Source organism: Schistocerca serialis, chromosome 1 (assembly GCF_023864345.2).
Source record: "Schistocerca serialis cubense isolate TAMUIC-IGC-003099 chromosome 1, iqSchSeri2.2, whole genome shotgun sequence".
Classification (NCBI taxonomy): domain Eukaryota; kingdom Metazoa; phylum Arthropoda; class Insecta; order Orthoptera; family Acrididae; genus Schistocerca; species Schistocerca serialis.
This window is the reverse complement of record NC_064638.1, coordinates 390,090,532-390,107,314: the sequence shown is the minus strand read 5'-3', so window position 1 is coordinate 390,107,314 and position 16,783 is coordinate 390,090,532. Positions and strand designations below refer to the sequence as shown.

Below are 16,783 nucleotides of genomic sequence, written 5' to 3'. Positions count from 1 at the left end.
TTCAGGAGAGACACTGCTGAACACACCATGTGTGGCACATTTGCTACCCATCACAGATCGACTTGTGTCACAACCTATAGGACAAAAATTATGTATTGTAGTCAAAGACTATTCTCAAATACTCATAACAGCCACTCCAAAGTACATTGTATTGTGATGTGAGATAGTATAGAATTACACACCTGTTAAGAGGAAAACCTTTGTGTTATTAATCAAGTTGTCAGCCAATCTAACTAAAATTGCCTTTTTTAACACTGTTCCAAGAAAAGAACAACCAGCAATTAGCAGAGTCTTGTCAGATTTCATATAATGTCCCTCATTTAAACAATGTTCTGCTACTGCTGATTTTTCAGGCTATTGTAGCCTCATATGACCGTGATTTTCTGTGCACTTGTCCTGGACAGTGACACAGAATTTTATATATGCCAGGCTTCCTAAGTGTCAAATCATCCATGACAGATCTAAGTAGTTCCCTAACCTTGGTATGTGGATGAAACAAACTCATAATGTCAAATCTCTTCAAAAATTTTCCATTCTTAAACGACACGATGCTCTTAACAGGTTTTTGGGCCACTTCAACAGCTTTCATCGCAGTATTAAATTTACCATGGAGATTAAAAGTGATGGAAAACTACTGTTTTTGGACATAATGGTTTCCAAAAACATTATGATACTCTAGAGCATAATGTTCACAAAACTGACACAGTTCCAGTGTCGGACTATTTGTATCAGCATATACCATAGTCCAAAGATCGCCACTGCGTTGGTTCGGAGGAGGGCAATTTTTAAACAAAGATGCTTTAACTTACCAAACGAGAAAGCGCTGGTATGTTGAGACACAGTAAAATAAAACACACACACACACACACACACACACACACACACAAATATTCAAGCTTTTGCAATCCATGGTTGCTTCGTCAGGAGGGAAGGAGAGCGAAAGACAAAAGGATGTGGGTTTTAAGGGAGAGGGTAAGGAGTCATTCCAATCCTGGGAGCGGAAAGACTTACCTTAGGGGGAAAAAAGGACAGGTATACACTCGCGCGCACAGCCACACACACACACACACACACACACACACACACACACACACACACACACACACACATATCCATCCGCACATAAACAGCCATAAGCAGACATTTGTAAAGGCAAAGAGTTTGGGCAGAGATGTCAGTCGAGGCGGAAGTACAGAGGCAAAGATGTTGTTGCAAGACAGGTGAGGTACGAGTGGCGGCAACTTGAAATTAGCGGAGGTTGAGGCCTGAGGATAACAAGAAGAGAGGATATACTGAAGGGCAAGTTCCCATCTCCGGAGTTCCGACAGGTTGGTGTTAGTGGAAAGTATCCAGATAACCCGGACGGTGTAACACTGTGCTAAGATGTGCTGGCCGTGCACCAAGGCATGTTTAGCCACAGGGAGATCCTCATTACCAACAAACCCTGTCTGCCTGTGTCCATTCATGCGAATGGACAGTTTGTTGCTGGTCATTCCCACACAGAAAGCTTCACAGTGTAGGCAGGTCAGTTGGTAAATCACATGGGTGCTTTCACACGTGGCTCTGCCTTTGATCGTGTACACCTTCAGGGTTAAAGGACTGGAGTAGGTGGTGGTGGGAGGGTGCATGGGACAGGTTTTACACCGGGGGCGGTTACAAGGGAAGGAGCCAGAGGGTAGGGAAGGTGGTTTGGGGATTTCATAGGGATGAACTAAGAGGTTACGAAGGTTAGGTGGGACGGCGGAAAGACACTCTTGGTGGAGTGGGGAGGATTTCATGAAGGATGGATCTCATTTCAGGGCAGGATCTGAGGAAGTCGTATCCCTGCTGGAGAGCCACATTCACAGTCTGATCCAGTCCCGGAAAGTATCCTGTCACAAGTCGGGCACTTTTGTGGTTCTTCTGTGGGAGGTTCTGGGTTTGAGGAGATGAGGAAGTGGCTCTGGTTATTTGCTTCTGTACCAGCTCAGGAGGGTAGTTGCGGGATGCGAAAGCTGTTTTCAGGTTGTTGGTGTAATGGTTCAGGGATTCCGGACTGGAGCAGATTCGTTTGCCACGAAGAGCTAGGCTGTAGGGGAGGGACCATTTGATGTGGAATGTGTGGCAGCTGTCATAATGGAGGTACTGTTGCTTGTTGGTGGGTTTGATGTGGACAGACGTGTGAAGCTGGCCATTGGACAGATGGAGGTCAACGTCAAGGAAAGAGGCATGGGATTTGGAGTAGGACCATGTGAATCTGATAGAACCAAAGGAGTTGAGGTTGGAGAGGAAATTCTGGAGTTGTTCTTCACTGTGAGTCCAGATCATGAAGATGTCATCAATAAATCTGCTCCAAACTTTGGGTTGGCAGGCCTGGGTAACCAAGAAGGCTTCCTCTAAGCGACCCATGAATAGGTTGGTGTACGAGGGGGCCATTCTGGTACCCATGGCTGTTGCCTTTAATTGTTGGTATGTCTGGCCTTCAAAAGTGAAGAAGTTGTGGGTCAGGATGAAGCTGGCTAAGGTAATGAGGAAAGAGGTTTTAGGTAGGGTGGCAGGCGATCGGCGTGAAAGGAAGTGCTCCATCGCTGTGAGGCCCTGGACGTGTGGAATATTTGTGTATAAGGAAGTGGCATCAATGGTTACAAGGATGGTTTCCAGGGGTAACAGATTGGGTAAGGATTCCAGGCGTTCGAGAAAGTGGTTTGTGTCTTTGATGAAGGATGGGAGACTGCATGTAATGGGTTGAAGGTGTTGATCTACGTAGGCAGAGATACGTTCTGTGGGGGCTTGGTAACCAGCTACAATGGGGCAGCCGGGATGATTGGGTTTGTGAATTTTAGGAAGAAGGTAGAAGGTAGCGGTGCGGGGTGTCGGTGGGTTCAGGAGGTTGATGGAGTCAGGTGAAAGGTTTTGTAGGGGGCCTAAGGTTCTGTGGATTCCTTGAAGCTCCGCCTGGACATCAGGAATGGGATTACCTTGGCAAACTTTGTATGTGGTGTTGTCTGAAAGCTGACGCAGTCCGTCAGCCACATACTCCCGACGATCAAGTACCACGGTCGTGGAACCCTTGTCCGCCGGAAGAATGACGATGGATCGGTCAGCCTTCAGATCTCGAATAGCCTGGGCTTCAGCAGTGGCGATGTTGGGAGTAGGATTAAGGTTTTTTAAGGAGGATTGAGAGGCAAGGCTGGAAGTGAGAAATTCCTGGAAGGTTTGGAGAGGGTGATTTTGAGAAAGAGGAGGTACGTCCCGCAGTGATGGAGGACGGAACTGTACCAGGCAGGGTTCAATTTGGATAGTGTCTTGGGGAGTTGGATCATTAGGAGTAGGATTAGGATCATTTTTCTTCGTGGCAAAGTGATATTTCCAGCAGAGAGTACGAGTGTATGACAATAAATCTTTGACGAGGGCTGTTTGGTTGAATCTCCCAGATCTCACTGCGATGGAGCACTTCCTTTCACGCCGATCACTTGCCACCCTACCTAAAACCTCTTTCCTCATTACCTTAGCCAGCTTCATTCTGACCCACAACTTCTTCACTTTTGAAGGCCAGACATACCAACAATTAAAGGGAACAGCCATGGGTACCAGGATGGCCCCCTTGTACACCAACCTATTCATGGGTTGCTTAGAGGAAGCCTTCTTGGTTACCCAGGCCTGCCAACCCAAAGTTTGGTACAGATTTATTGATGACATCTTCATGATCTGGACTCACAGTGAAGAACAACTCCAGAATTTCCTCTCCAACCTCAACTCCTTTGGTTCTATCAGATTCACATGGTCCTACTCCAAATCCCATGCCACTTTCCTTGACGTTGAACTCCATCTGTCCAATGGCCAGCTTCACACGTCCGTCCACATCAAACCCACCAACAAGCAACAGTACCTCCATTATGACAGCTGCCACACATTCCACATCAAATGGTCCCTTCCCTACAGCCTAGGTCTTCGTGGCAAACGAATCTGCTCCAGTCCGGAATCCCTGAACCATTACACCAACAACCTGAAAACAGCTTTCGCATCCCGCAACTACCCTCCTGACCTGGTACAGAAGGAAATAACCAGAGCCACTTCCTCATCCCCTCAAACCCAGAACCTCTCACAGAAGAACCACAAAAGTGCCTCACTTCTGACAGGATACTTTCCGGGACTGGATCAGACTGTGAATGTGGCTCTCCAGCAGAGATACGACTTCCTCAAATCCTGCTCTGAAATGAGATCCATCCTTCATGAAATCCTCCCCACTCCACCAAGAGTGTCTTTCCGCCGTCCAACTAACCTTCGTAACCTCTTAGTTCATCCCTATGAAATCCCCAAACCACCTTCCCTACCCTCTGGCTCCTATCCTTGTAACTGCCCCCGGTGTAAAACCTGTCCCATGCACCCTCCCACCACCACCTACTCCAGTCCTTTAACCCTGAAGGTGTACACGATCAAAGGCAGAGCCACGTGTGAAAGCACCCATGTGATTTACCAAATGACCTGCCTACACTGTGAAGCTTTCTGTGTGGGAATGACCAGCAACAAACTGTCCATTCGCATGAATGGACACAGGCAGACAGTGTTTGTTGGTAATGAGGATCACCCTGTCGCTAAACATGCCTTGGTGCACGGCCAGCACATCTTGGCACAGTGTTACACCGTCCGGGTTATCTGGATACTTCCCACTAACACCAACCTGTCAGAACTCCGGAGATGGGAACTTGCCCTTCAGTATATCCTCTCTTCTTGTTATCCGCAGGCCTCAACCTCCGCTAATTTCAAGTTGCCGCCACTCATACCTCACCTGTCTTGCAACAACATCTTTGCCTCTGTACTTCCGCCTCGACTGACATCTCTGCCCAAACTCTTTACCTTTACAAATGTCTGCTTATGTCTGTTTATGTGCGGATGGATATGTGTGTGTGTGCGAGTGTGTACCTGTCCTTTTTTCCCCCTAAGGTAAGTCTTTCCACTCCCGGGATTGGAATGACTCCTTACCCTCTCCCTTAAAACCCACATCCTTTCGTCTTTCCCTCTCCTTCCCCCTTTCCTGATGAAGCAACCATTGGTTGCGAAAGCTTGAATTTTGTGTGTATGTTTGTGTTTGTTTGTGTGTCTATCGACCTGCCAGCGCTTTCGTTTGGTAAGTCACAACATCTTTGTTTTTAGATATATTTTGCCCATGTGGAATGTTTCCCTATATGTGTGTGTGTTCCTTATGCTGGGGGCATATCCTTTATAGACTGGAAGAATTTATTGTAGGTTTGACAGTAAGACTTTGTTCTGTCCACCTGCCAACATTAGGGCACTGCATGTCTGTGTCAAGGATGATTTGGCACTTTGGAAGCCTGGCACATACGAAATCCCTTGTCAGAATGGGAAGGCTTACATCAGTCAGTCAATTCACACAGTTCAGAACAGATGGGTGGAACATTGATGTCACATGAGGCTACAACAGCCTGAAAAATTGGTGGAAGTGTTGCCAGTATGCCCCCCCCCCCCCCTTTTTTTTAGCAGTCTTTGTAAGGAAGAATATAGGAAGAATATTGAAATTGGCTTGTCAGACAACTTGATTAACAGAGACAAAGGTTTTCCTATTAGTAGTGCATAGAGCCCTGTACTATCTCGCCTCAAAATACAAAATTGTATGGTGTGACTCTCCTGACTGTTTGAGGATAGGCTCTGACTACAATACATCATTGGTGCTGGTGTTCAATTATAGGTGATGCCGCAAGCCCCAGTCTTCAAGGCGGCAACTGTGGTGGGCAGAGCATGGGGCTTGTAAGGTACCAGGGCCTGTATAGGCTGACAGTTTCCGACCTTGTCATCAGTTTTCAGCAGGACTCAGCAGCAGCAGCAGCAGCAGCAGCATCTCTCCTAAAGATGGCTGACATGTTGATCACAGAAGTATTGCATCATGTTGAATTTAGGCTCTGGCAACAAACCTGACTGAATTACTAAGAATTATTATGCTGGGAAAGCCTACAAGATCACATACGTATAGTTGTGGCTTCTTGTTCATAATTAATTTTCTAGTTCAGCAATTGTTATATTGTTATCATTTTAGAGAGAGCAAGAAACAGTCTGTTCTTCAGGAAGCAGAAACACGATTGCGCCAGCTGGAGGTAACACAGTTCAAAGCAATTGCCAAGCAGTTGTTGGGAGAAGACCCGTATCAGTTTCTTCGAGCATACACGGCAGGTGAGAATAATTAAATTCTGTCATTGCATGTCTGCTGTGTGGCTGTTTGAGTAGGCATACTTGATATTTGATGCTATATAATGGGTTTGTACTAGCTGGGTAGGTGGGAGCAGTTTCTTCAGTATATGGATTTGTATCATATGAGTACTGACTGATGGCTAATGGAAAAATACCATTATTATTAAATGTTGAGATTCCAATTTGACTTGCAAATCAAAAAGTACTTGGATGTGCATTTCTGGTAGACTCTAGAGGCACATGCTGCTAAGGTTTCTAATTTTTTCAGGAGTATATTCTTCAAAGTAAGGAAGGTGATCATTCGTTGTGAAACTTTGATTCCTAGTATGTAGCAGGGTAAGGGCCTTGTTATTTGCAGTGTCTACATCATCAGTTACTGGGAGTATCTTTTACAAGAGTAAACTTGGAATTGTTGCTATCCAATTTCCATACTCTTCTGCCTCAACTACGTCACACCACTGATAATGAAGGAAAATACAGACACACTATACCAGTGGTAACAAGATTAGCATTGATTTTTTGAATTCTTGCTACCAAGGATGATTACCCCAGTTTGAAGTCAGCATTGTGTGTGTGTGTGTGGGGGGGGGGGGGGGGGGGGGGTTGGACTGCAAATATATGGTTCCACAGTACCCATGCAAGAATGGGATGTCCTGTAGATACAAACTACACACATCAAAAAAAGTTTTGCATCACCCCTGTTTCCAGAACTCCTGAAGATAGACATTGACTGTGGATATTGTATGACAGACACAGCCCCTTTGACTGTTCAGAGATGTCACTAAACCCACCCAAAGATGTAAACCACCATGCATGAGCAACACCTATTAGACAGAGTGGGTCCAACAGCCAATCAGTTCCAGGAAGGGGTACATGGCTCGAGTTGTTTGTAATTCAGCCCTGCCTAGATAGTCAACACCACGGATCGATCGCATCTGTATTGTTACTTTGTGCCAGGAAGGGCTCTCAACAAGGGAAGTGTCCAAGCATCACGGAGTGAACCAGAGCGATGTTGCTCAGATATGGAGGAGATACAAAGAGACAGGAACTGCCGATGACATGCCTCACTCAGGCCGGCCAAGGGTTACTACTGCAGTGGTTGACCACTACCTACTGATTATGGCTCGGACAAACCCTGACAGCAGTGCCACCATATTGAATACTGCTTTTTGTGCAGCCACAGGATGTCGTGTTATGACTCAAACTGTGCGCAGTAGGCTGCATACTGTGCAACTTTACTCCCGATGTTCATGGCAAGGTCTATCTTTGCAACCATGACTTCCTGCAGCATGGTACAGATAGGCCCAACAACATGCCAAATGGACTGCTCAGGATTGGCCTCACATTCTCTTCACCGATGAGTGTCATGTACGCCTTAAACCACACAATCATCGGAGATATGTTTGGAGGCAACCCGGTCAGGCTGAACACCTTAGACACACTGTCCAGTGAGTGCAGCAAGGTGGAGGTTCCCTACTGTTTTGGGCTGGCATTATGTGGGGCCGACGTACACTGCTGGTGGTCATTTAAGGCGCCAAAATGGCTGTACGATACTTGAATGCCATCCTCCAGCCAATAGTGCAACCATATCGGCAGCATGTTGGTGAGGCATTCGTCTTCGTGGACGACAATTTGCACTCCCATCATGCACATCTTGTGAATGACTTCCTTCAGGATAATGACATCGCTCAAATAGAGTGGCCAGCATGTTCTCCAGACATGAACCCTATTGAACATGCTTGGGATAGATCGAAAATGGCTGTGTATGCACGAATGTGACTCACCAACCACTCTGAGGGATCTACGCCGAATTGCCATTGAGGGGTGGGACAATCTGGACCAACAGTGCCTTGATGAACTTGTGGATAGTATAACACAATAAATAGAGGCATGCATCAATTCAAGAGGACTTGCTACCGGGTATTAGAGGTACCGGTGCGTACAACAATCTGGACCACCACCTCTGAAGGTCTCGCTGTATGGTGGTACAACACGCAATATGTGGTTTTCACGAGCAATAAAAAGGGTGGAAATGATGTTTATGTTGATTTCTATTCAAGTTTTCTGTACGGGTTCCGGAACTCTTGGAACCGAGGTGATGATAAACTTTTTTTGATGTGTGTATTTGTGAAATAAGTGACGCTATAGAGGAACCAGGACAGCTTCGGTGTGTGTGTGTGTGTGTGTGTGTGTGTGTGTGTGTGTGTGTGTGTGTGTGTGTGTGTGTGTGTGTGTGTGTGTGTAAAAAATTTAAGTATAGTACAATCACATTATTAGTAAATGTTCTGTGTGTAAGAAATTGTGCTATTCAGACTTCCTCTTTTACGTTTCAATTGAAGATGCAGGGAGCTGGCTCCAAGGACACCAGTGCGTCTCAAATAATGAAGAAATCATCCCAACTCTCTCTTTTTAATAATAATAAATTTTAACTTTATCTGAGGGGTCTTTCACCATGTACCTACACATCCTTCAACATTTATTCATTGGATGAGCATGCAAAGACTTTTTGTTTTGTTCGGGTTTATCTTCGTTGTTTCCGTATTGTTAAGATGTATGAGGAATTGTAGACAGTAATTTTGCTTCTCTTTGTATTTACAGTCAGCAGAATTAACAAGTCAGGAAAAGGAAATGCACAATAATATTTCATGTGTTTCTCATTAGATCACATGACCAAAGTTCGAACACTAAGCAAAATATTAATGCTTGTGAAAACAGAAAATTTAAGAATGACACGCTGTAATATAAAAGCACCAAATGGGGGGTACCACAGTCAGGTGAAGGTCTGTTGCAGGTGTCTCCTCATTTGGAAGGGAGAGACTTAAGACTGTCCTCGGTGGCCCATGCTCGCAGATCATATGCAGATGTAACTTTGCAACAGGGCATACACCTACTTGCCTCTTCCATAAATGACTGCACGCATGTAGAGCACATGGGAAATTGCCCAGGAGTAGAGGCACCTTTACATGGCAGGAAGTGCTTCATACCAGTTGTATGTGGTGTAGGATGATATGTACCAATGTTGCATGCTGGAGAGTGTTCCTTACCTGTTGTGTGTGGCAGAGGGTGTTTTGTACCAATATTGTGGCAGTGGGTGCTTCATGCACATGTTACTGGCAAAAAATGGACCATTTTTGTGTGGCATAGGATGTTTCGTATCAACGTCGCAAGGCAGAATTTGTTCTTACTAATGTTGCATGACAGAGGGGGCTTCGTAACGGTGTTGCAGGCTAAAGTTGCACCCTACTGATGTTATATTGCAAAGGGTGCATTGTGCTAGTGTTGCATTGTAGAAGGTACTTATTACTGATATTATTTGTGGAGGGTACTTCTTAGTGATATTACATGTCACAGAGTGCTTCATATGATATTGCGTGGCGGAGGCTGTTTCATACCAATGTTGCATGATGGAGTGTGTTCTGTACCAATGTTACATGGCAGAAAGTGTTCCATACCATGTTCTGACCAATATTACGTGGCAGTAATAACAATGTTGCAAGGTGCTCACTATCAGTGTTGCATGACATAGGGGGCTTCATATTAATGTTGCGTGACAGAGGGCACTTTGTATGAATGTTGCATGGCAGAAGGTGCATTCTACTGACGCAGCGTAATGGAAAGTGCTTCAAGCCAGTGTTGTGGGTGAAGGGTGCTTCTTACTAATATTATGTGGCAGAGTGTTTTGTATTAATACTATGCAGCAGAGGGTGCTCTGTACCAGTGTTGCACATAGGGATCGGTTCATACCAATGTCGCATGGCAGGAGGTGCATTGTACCTTGTTGCAGTGTGGATGGTGCTTCATACCAACTGTATGTAGCAGAGGGTACTGCATACTGATGCTGTGAGTAGAGGATGGTCCATACCTATATTGTGTGGCAGACGGTGTTCCATACTTACTTTGGGTGGTAGGGGTGCTCATACCAATGTTTTGTGGCATGGTACTGATCACGCTCAGCAGATGGGTGCTCCGTAGTTACGTTACATTGAAAATGCAGAAAAAGGTCGCACAGAAAATGTTGCTTGTGCCGGATTTAAGGGGCTAACAAGTGACCATAGTTTGTGGCAGACTATGCCATACTGGCTCAGCTTTTGGGTAGACTGGGTGGCTTGGTAGCTTACAGCTTCCATCATTGCCACAAGATGCCACCCCAGACACCAATTAAATATAGAACAGATAACATTTGTGGCTCCTAAAAAATTTTTGAACCACCCTTCTTAAATTGTTTACCTTGTACAAAAGTGATGGTTTTTAATAACCTGACATTGTTCTTTGAATTTTTATAACTCTGTGCAGTAGTCCATCAACAAAACAACCACTATGCCAAACTCACTGTCCTGTCGTAGAAACTTAGTGCTACCTGTGTGAAGCCAGGGCTGGTGTGGGCATATGTTCATGTCTCCTGTCCTTTCTGAGGAACAAAGTATTCACTTCAAAGCATTACAGGGACTTCTAATTGTACAGCTGACTCAATTACTTCACAGATATTGTTTGAAAATATTGACATCCACAGAGGAAAGCTGAACATGCATTGTAATTAAAAATAAGTTGTAAGAATCTGTTATATGCAAAGTGTCGTACACTATATGTATGTAGGAATGTATTTATTTTTACATTAAGGCACTCATTGTTTTCTGAACTGTCCCAATGATATGATGCTAAGATACTACTAGTTTTTTTTATCTTTTTTAGGTTTGCAGGAATATATTGAAGCTCTAACATTTTACTACTTCATTAAGATCAATGATCTGCAATGTTGGAACCATGTGCAAAGAAATTTGGTGTTCTGTAGTGATAAAGAAGCAGAAGAAACAAAAGGATGTAAAGAAAATGAAGAAAGCAAGACTGAAGACAGCTGTAATGACAAGGATAGTGCTGGTGACAGCAGTAACACTTCTCATGACAAACAAATATGTCTAGTTCCACAGACTGAATATATACTGGGGGTTGCTGATCTCACAGGAGAATTAATGCGAAAGTGCATTAATAATGTTGGACTGGGTTATATTGAAAGCTGTTTTCAGACATGTGCTTTTGTGAAGGACATTTATACGGGATTTTTGCGTATAGGAAATATGGGTCCTAAGGAATGTACAAGAAAGCTCTACACTTTACGACAAAGCTTGACCAAAATGGAGACTGCTTGTTACACAATACATGTACGGGGGTCGGAGATTCCAAAGCATATGCTCGCTGATGTTTTTAGTGGAACCCAGGATGATTTCATTCATGAAGAGGATGAAGGGTTTTACTAGATATAAAATAAAACAGACTGCCTTTGTAGTTTTCATTACAGCTGAAACCAACATTGAAATGAAGCTGTCTTTTCCAAAATTGGAGAAAAAGTTTTCAGAAACCATGTCTGCCTGTATTATTGGTCTCGGAAAATAAAATCTTATATGATATTGCTTTATTTGTTTGAAAAGGAATTTTTGGAATTTTTTTCTTTTACGAAGACTGAAGTACTGAATATGTAGTTCTAGGCCTGCAGCAAACTTCTACTAGTGAATACATGGTGCATTTTTCTCTTGTACATAGTCTCTCCTGAAATTTAGTGTATTCACCATCTTGAACATGGATGGGTTTAAGCATTACTGTGTAGTGTATTTGCAGACCATATGGTAGCCATCTGTGTATGATAAAATATTTGCTTAGTTATGGATTATATCGGCATAAATTGTGTGTACGAATAGCGTAAGCTGTTAAGTAGTGTCATGACTTTTTAATAGGAATATAAAATCCAAGGTGTACTTAACCAACTTAATAACCCCTATCAATGTCCAATTATATTAATTATTGTATGTAGTTGACTTGAAAGCAAGAGAGAGCATGTAGTTTCTAGTTTAGTTGGGTCACAATTGGTACTATTAGAAATCACACTGACTCTAAAACATTTTGTCCACATTTTCCAATTAAAAGCAAATTATCAGTTTCAGATTATTGTTTATGACAATAGACTGAAAATGGGTAGCATCGAAGAGTATCTGGTATTGAATTTGAGGCTCAGAAAGTAATAAAGAATGTGAAATCATAGTATCAGGCAATCGAAACTAGAATAGTTCTTCAGATAATTGTGCGAAAAGTATTTAGTGGAAGTATGAAATCGATACATCTTCAGAATTTCCTATCCTCAGGCTGCATTTTTTTGACAGAACATCAGTGTAGATTATTTCACAAAGATGATTATTGTAGTTATATAGACAAACAGGTTTCTTTATGGCAGGATACTATTAATGATGAAAATATGAGTGTTAATTGTTGACACATTGGCTGAAGAGGTGCAGACGTATTGGATAAAACATGTGGCAGCAGCTGCACAATATTTTGTTATATTCTGTGTCACCTAATTTCTTGTACTAAAAATAGCTACTTTAATTTTTCTGACAGTGCATCATATTTTTATATGTCAACGACTATCAGAGCTATACAAAATTTGGTTTGTGTCAAAACACTACAAATATAATTACTGATGAAAGCTCAGTATTTTACACACGTTGTTCAACTCCTTAATTCTTGGATAAATTTCTACTTGAAAGAAAAAAATTAAAAATCATATTTTGTAACCTATAATGCAGTGTTATAGAGTACATAAGGTTAAATCTAAGATATATATAATTGCGTATGCCACATATTTGTTAAATTAATCACTTATAATGCTCCATTCAGTAAAAGATTTCTTTTCATCATTTTGATGCTACCTTAATGGGATTTACATGATTGAAAACGAAAAAGACATGGTGGCACACATTTTAAAGAATTGTAGTGCCTCAAGAATTTCGTAGTAAATTCTAGAAACACTTGGCCTTCCACCATCTTGAACACCCAATATTTTAGGTAAGAATGCGGGAGAGTGAGAACGTTTCTATCAATCCACCTGTTTGTATGTGCAGGTCAGAAGTTTGTTACGAGGGTAATCCCAAAAGTAAGGCCTCCTATTTTTTTTATAAGTACACAACTCTGTTTGTGTGGCAGTTGGTCACACAGCTACGAAAAGTGCTTCACGCACTGTGTGTAAACATGTACACGCTGCGCTGAGGTGCTCAGTCTTGACTTGGCAGCTGTTGAGAATGGAGCAACCTATTGGATGTTACCGCCAAGTGCCAATTGCGCACAGTTATTCGGTTTTTGAACGTAAAGGGCACTGCTGATTGAAATCCATCGCCAATTGACTGAAGTGTATGGTGAGTCGTGCATGGCTGTCAAAAATGTTCGTAAGTGGTGTAGAGAGTTTGCAGCTGGTCGGACCAAAATTCACGACGAACAAAGGGGTGGGAGTCTATCAGTTTCTGAGGAGACAGTGTTAATGGTTGAGCAAAGCATGCGTGAAGATTGGCGGATCACCCGGAATGATCTCTGCACTTGGTTCCTGACGTTTCCCAAAGCACTGCTCACAGAATTTTAACGGAAACATTGAAGGTGTGCGTAAGATGGGTGCCAGGCTTTCTGACTGAGGACCACATGCAGCAACGAGTTGATGCTTCTCGCACATTTCTTCACCGCCTTGCAGCCGAACAGGACAACTTTCTGGACTCAGTTGTCAGAGGTGACAAAACCTGGGCATACCACTGCACACCTGAGACCAAGCAACAGTCACGTCAGTGGCGGCAGCCTTCTTTGCAGAAGCTGCGGAAATTCAAACAAACACAGTCTGCGGGTAAAGTCACGACAACCGTTTTTTGGGATTGGAAAGGGGTATTGTTGGTCGACTTTATGCCCACTAGGACCACAATTAACGCTGACAGGTACTGTGAGACTCTGAAAAAACTCAACAGGCAATTCAGAACCGGAGAAGAGGAATGTTGAGCAAGGACGTACACATTATCCATGACAACAATCACCCACACATCGCTCGGAAAACCGTTGCTCTCCTGCAAGTTTCAGTGGAACATAATCACCCACCCACCCTATAGTCCTGACTTGGCGCCCAGTGACTATCACCTGTTCTCTAGGTTAAAAGAACATTTGGCTGGAAAGCGATTCAGCTCTGACAACGGGGTGAAAGAAGAGGTTCATAACTTTCTGAGCAGCATGGCGGCGAGCTGGCATGACATGGGCTGTAGCGTTGCTCTTGGGGGGGCAAAAAGAAAAAGATTATTTATTTATTTATTTATTTATTTTTTAATGTCGAAAAAATTAATATTTTGGTGGGCCACTTGGCAACAGAATTAGGGATTGATTACACTATTATAATAACATACGTTGAGCATTAAATACCTGAATAAGAGAAACATTTCTGTGCATTTTTATATTGGCGATGTAGTCATACCCGGAACAACACTAAGAGACCAGAAGATTTATAGACTTTAAAAGAAATGCAACACTACACAATTAAAAAAATTGGTTCAGAAATAATAGGAAAATGATAATGTTCCTTCTGCCTCATGCTGCGTTCGGCCCATCAGCGTGATCGTAATTTCTGGTGATGAACTAATACAAAATAAATCTCAATTGAGTAAATGAGGAGATGGAAATCATCAAGGTTAATTTGCTAAAATAAGCACACTTATCTTTAACACACTTTTTTTAATGCTTTACCTTTTCATATTAAATTACAATAGATGACAATTGTGGTTAAATACTTTATACATAACAGTCAAAAAGTCCTCTTGATGCTGTCTGTTTGTAATCAGTTACAAGAAACTACATGTTTTCTGATTGGCAAAATAACGATTAGCATATTCACTCAATATTTTCACATGAAATATAAAATACCGTTGCGGTACGCAGAAAGTCCGCGTACACCTTTCATGGAATACAAACAGTAAAATGTGAGGCACCAATTGTCTCATTTGTCTTGAAACAACAGAATTCTTTTTTATATCATTAATCGATACATGTACATAGAGATTTACAGGCACCGCGCAAGAACGGCAAAGATAAAGAATAATAGATTCTGTGGCTGCTATGTGATGGTTCATTTCTTCTACTTTACAATTGTTCGATAACTTTAGGCCATCAGGCGTTTACTATTGAGCGTGTATTAATGTTTGTTAGGCGAAAATTACTAATATTACAGGGCATACAAAAACTGCTACAGCGTCTACAAAAATGCATCAACAGAAATGGTGATTACGTCGAAAAATAGCTAAATGTTCAAGCTGTAAACTGATGTAAACCATTGTAGAAGTAAACAGGTCTATGTACTTATAAAAAAAATAGGAGGCTTTAGTTCTGGGATTACACTTGCATTAGAAGACTGTAAGAGGGCGAGTCACTGACGATCACAAGTGTTTGCTGCCAGCGCCACAGGAGACGTGAGGAGAACTTAACGTATAATTATGTCGTATTCTTTGGTCTGTTAGTGTCTGTGATGATTGTAAAAAAAAGACTATTGAACAGTTGAAGAGAGATTGCTATGAACATTATGTACTGGACTCACTTGAGAATAGAGACTTTTGAATTATTTCACGTCTTGGTTATGAACTAAACAAGACACGTGTATGCTATTTGAATATGTGCAAATGAGTCTAACGTGTAAGGAATAAATTAGCTTGCAGAAGTTGTTATCTGTGAAAGTTGAAAATATAAAGTGATTGAACTGAAAAGTATTATACGAGTACAAAAATTATTTCAAGGGTAGAGAAGTATTTTAATAAATTCCCTTAACCAGCTATAGTCTTCGGAGAAGAAGCTTGTGAGAGATCGACGTAGCTGATTACCCAGAGAAGAGGATCGGCTACACACAACGTGCAAGTTAAATGAATTGAGAGATAATGTGTGCACCTTGCAACCCAATACCACACTGTCACTTGTCGTCCGAAAAATGTTAGAACGTGGCAACCTAAGTGACAGGACCTGAAGAAAATGGGAATTTTAAGAGAGAAACGGAAAGGAGATGTTAGTTGTTGCCATAGCAATCAAGCCTAACAACATACGAGAACTGTTTCCAGTAATCGTATTGAGTCTAATAAACAAATGGAAGAAAGTTGCGAGTGCAACGCTGTAAAAGACGTGAGAAAGTAATAGCAGAGAAAACTGGAGAGAAGATCTCAACTTTTTGACTAAGAAGATCGGGTGTGGAGAGTAAGCAGTCTTCACACATGTACATCGCGCTGACCAATGCAGTAACCAGCCACCGACACCGACTGCACCAGCTGCTGCTCACTGGTGCTGACTCTATATCTGCTCACCGACAACGGTGCTGAAACTGACATCCGACGCTGCCGGCGCCAGTATTGTCCACTGGTACTGATTACATATGTGCTCACCAATGCACCTAGAACTCTACGCCAGTTGAGTGAAAAACAATAATTTTTTGGTAAAGTTGAGGGGATAAGTGAATGATAAAACTTTAAGTGTAGTTATTGTACTCAGTGGTGAATTTTCTTCAGATGATTACTAGGTCTAAGATCAATAAAATTATGGATCAAGGACAGCAACAAACTTCAGAGCCAGCCATGGCAATGACTGTAACAAAGGAAATGCCAGACTGAACTGAGGTAGCAAATTTAATAAGTTACCAAAGAACAGAGTCAAATGCTCAATTTGCAACTTTAAATGAAAAGAGTGCAAATTTAACCACTTTGAGACAAGAACTAAATGCTAGATTAGATGACCAGAAGGCTGGGCTGATTCAGCCACTCTAATTGAAAAATTAAATGCT

General features: G+C 42.4%; 1 protein-coding gene across 1 annotated transcript in view; it reads left to right on the top strand.

The window, feature by feature from the left end:
• The window catches only part of LOC126471362 (translin-associated protein X), a 58,110-nt gene extending 46,517 nt beyond the window's left edge, over positions 1–11,593 (top strand). Inside the window, exons 3-4 of the mRNA XM_050099487.1 lie at positions 6,032–6,165; positions 10,873–11,593. Of these exons, the coding sequence (XP_049955444.1) occupies positions 6,032–6,165; positions 10,873–11,435 (697 nt within the window). The 3' untranslated portion in view covers positions 11,436–11,593. The remainder of the gene's footprint in view (positions 1–6,031; positions 6,166–10,872) is intronic.
• Positions 11,594–16,783: the final 5,190 nt, after the last annotated feature.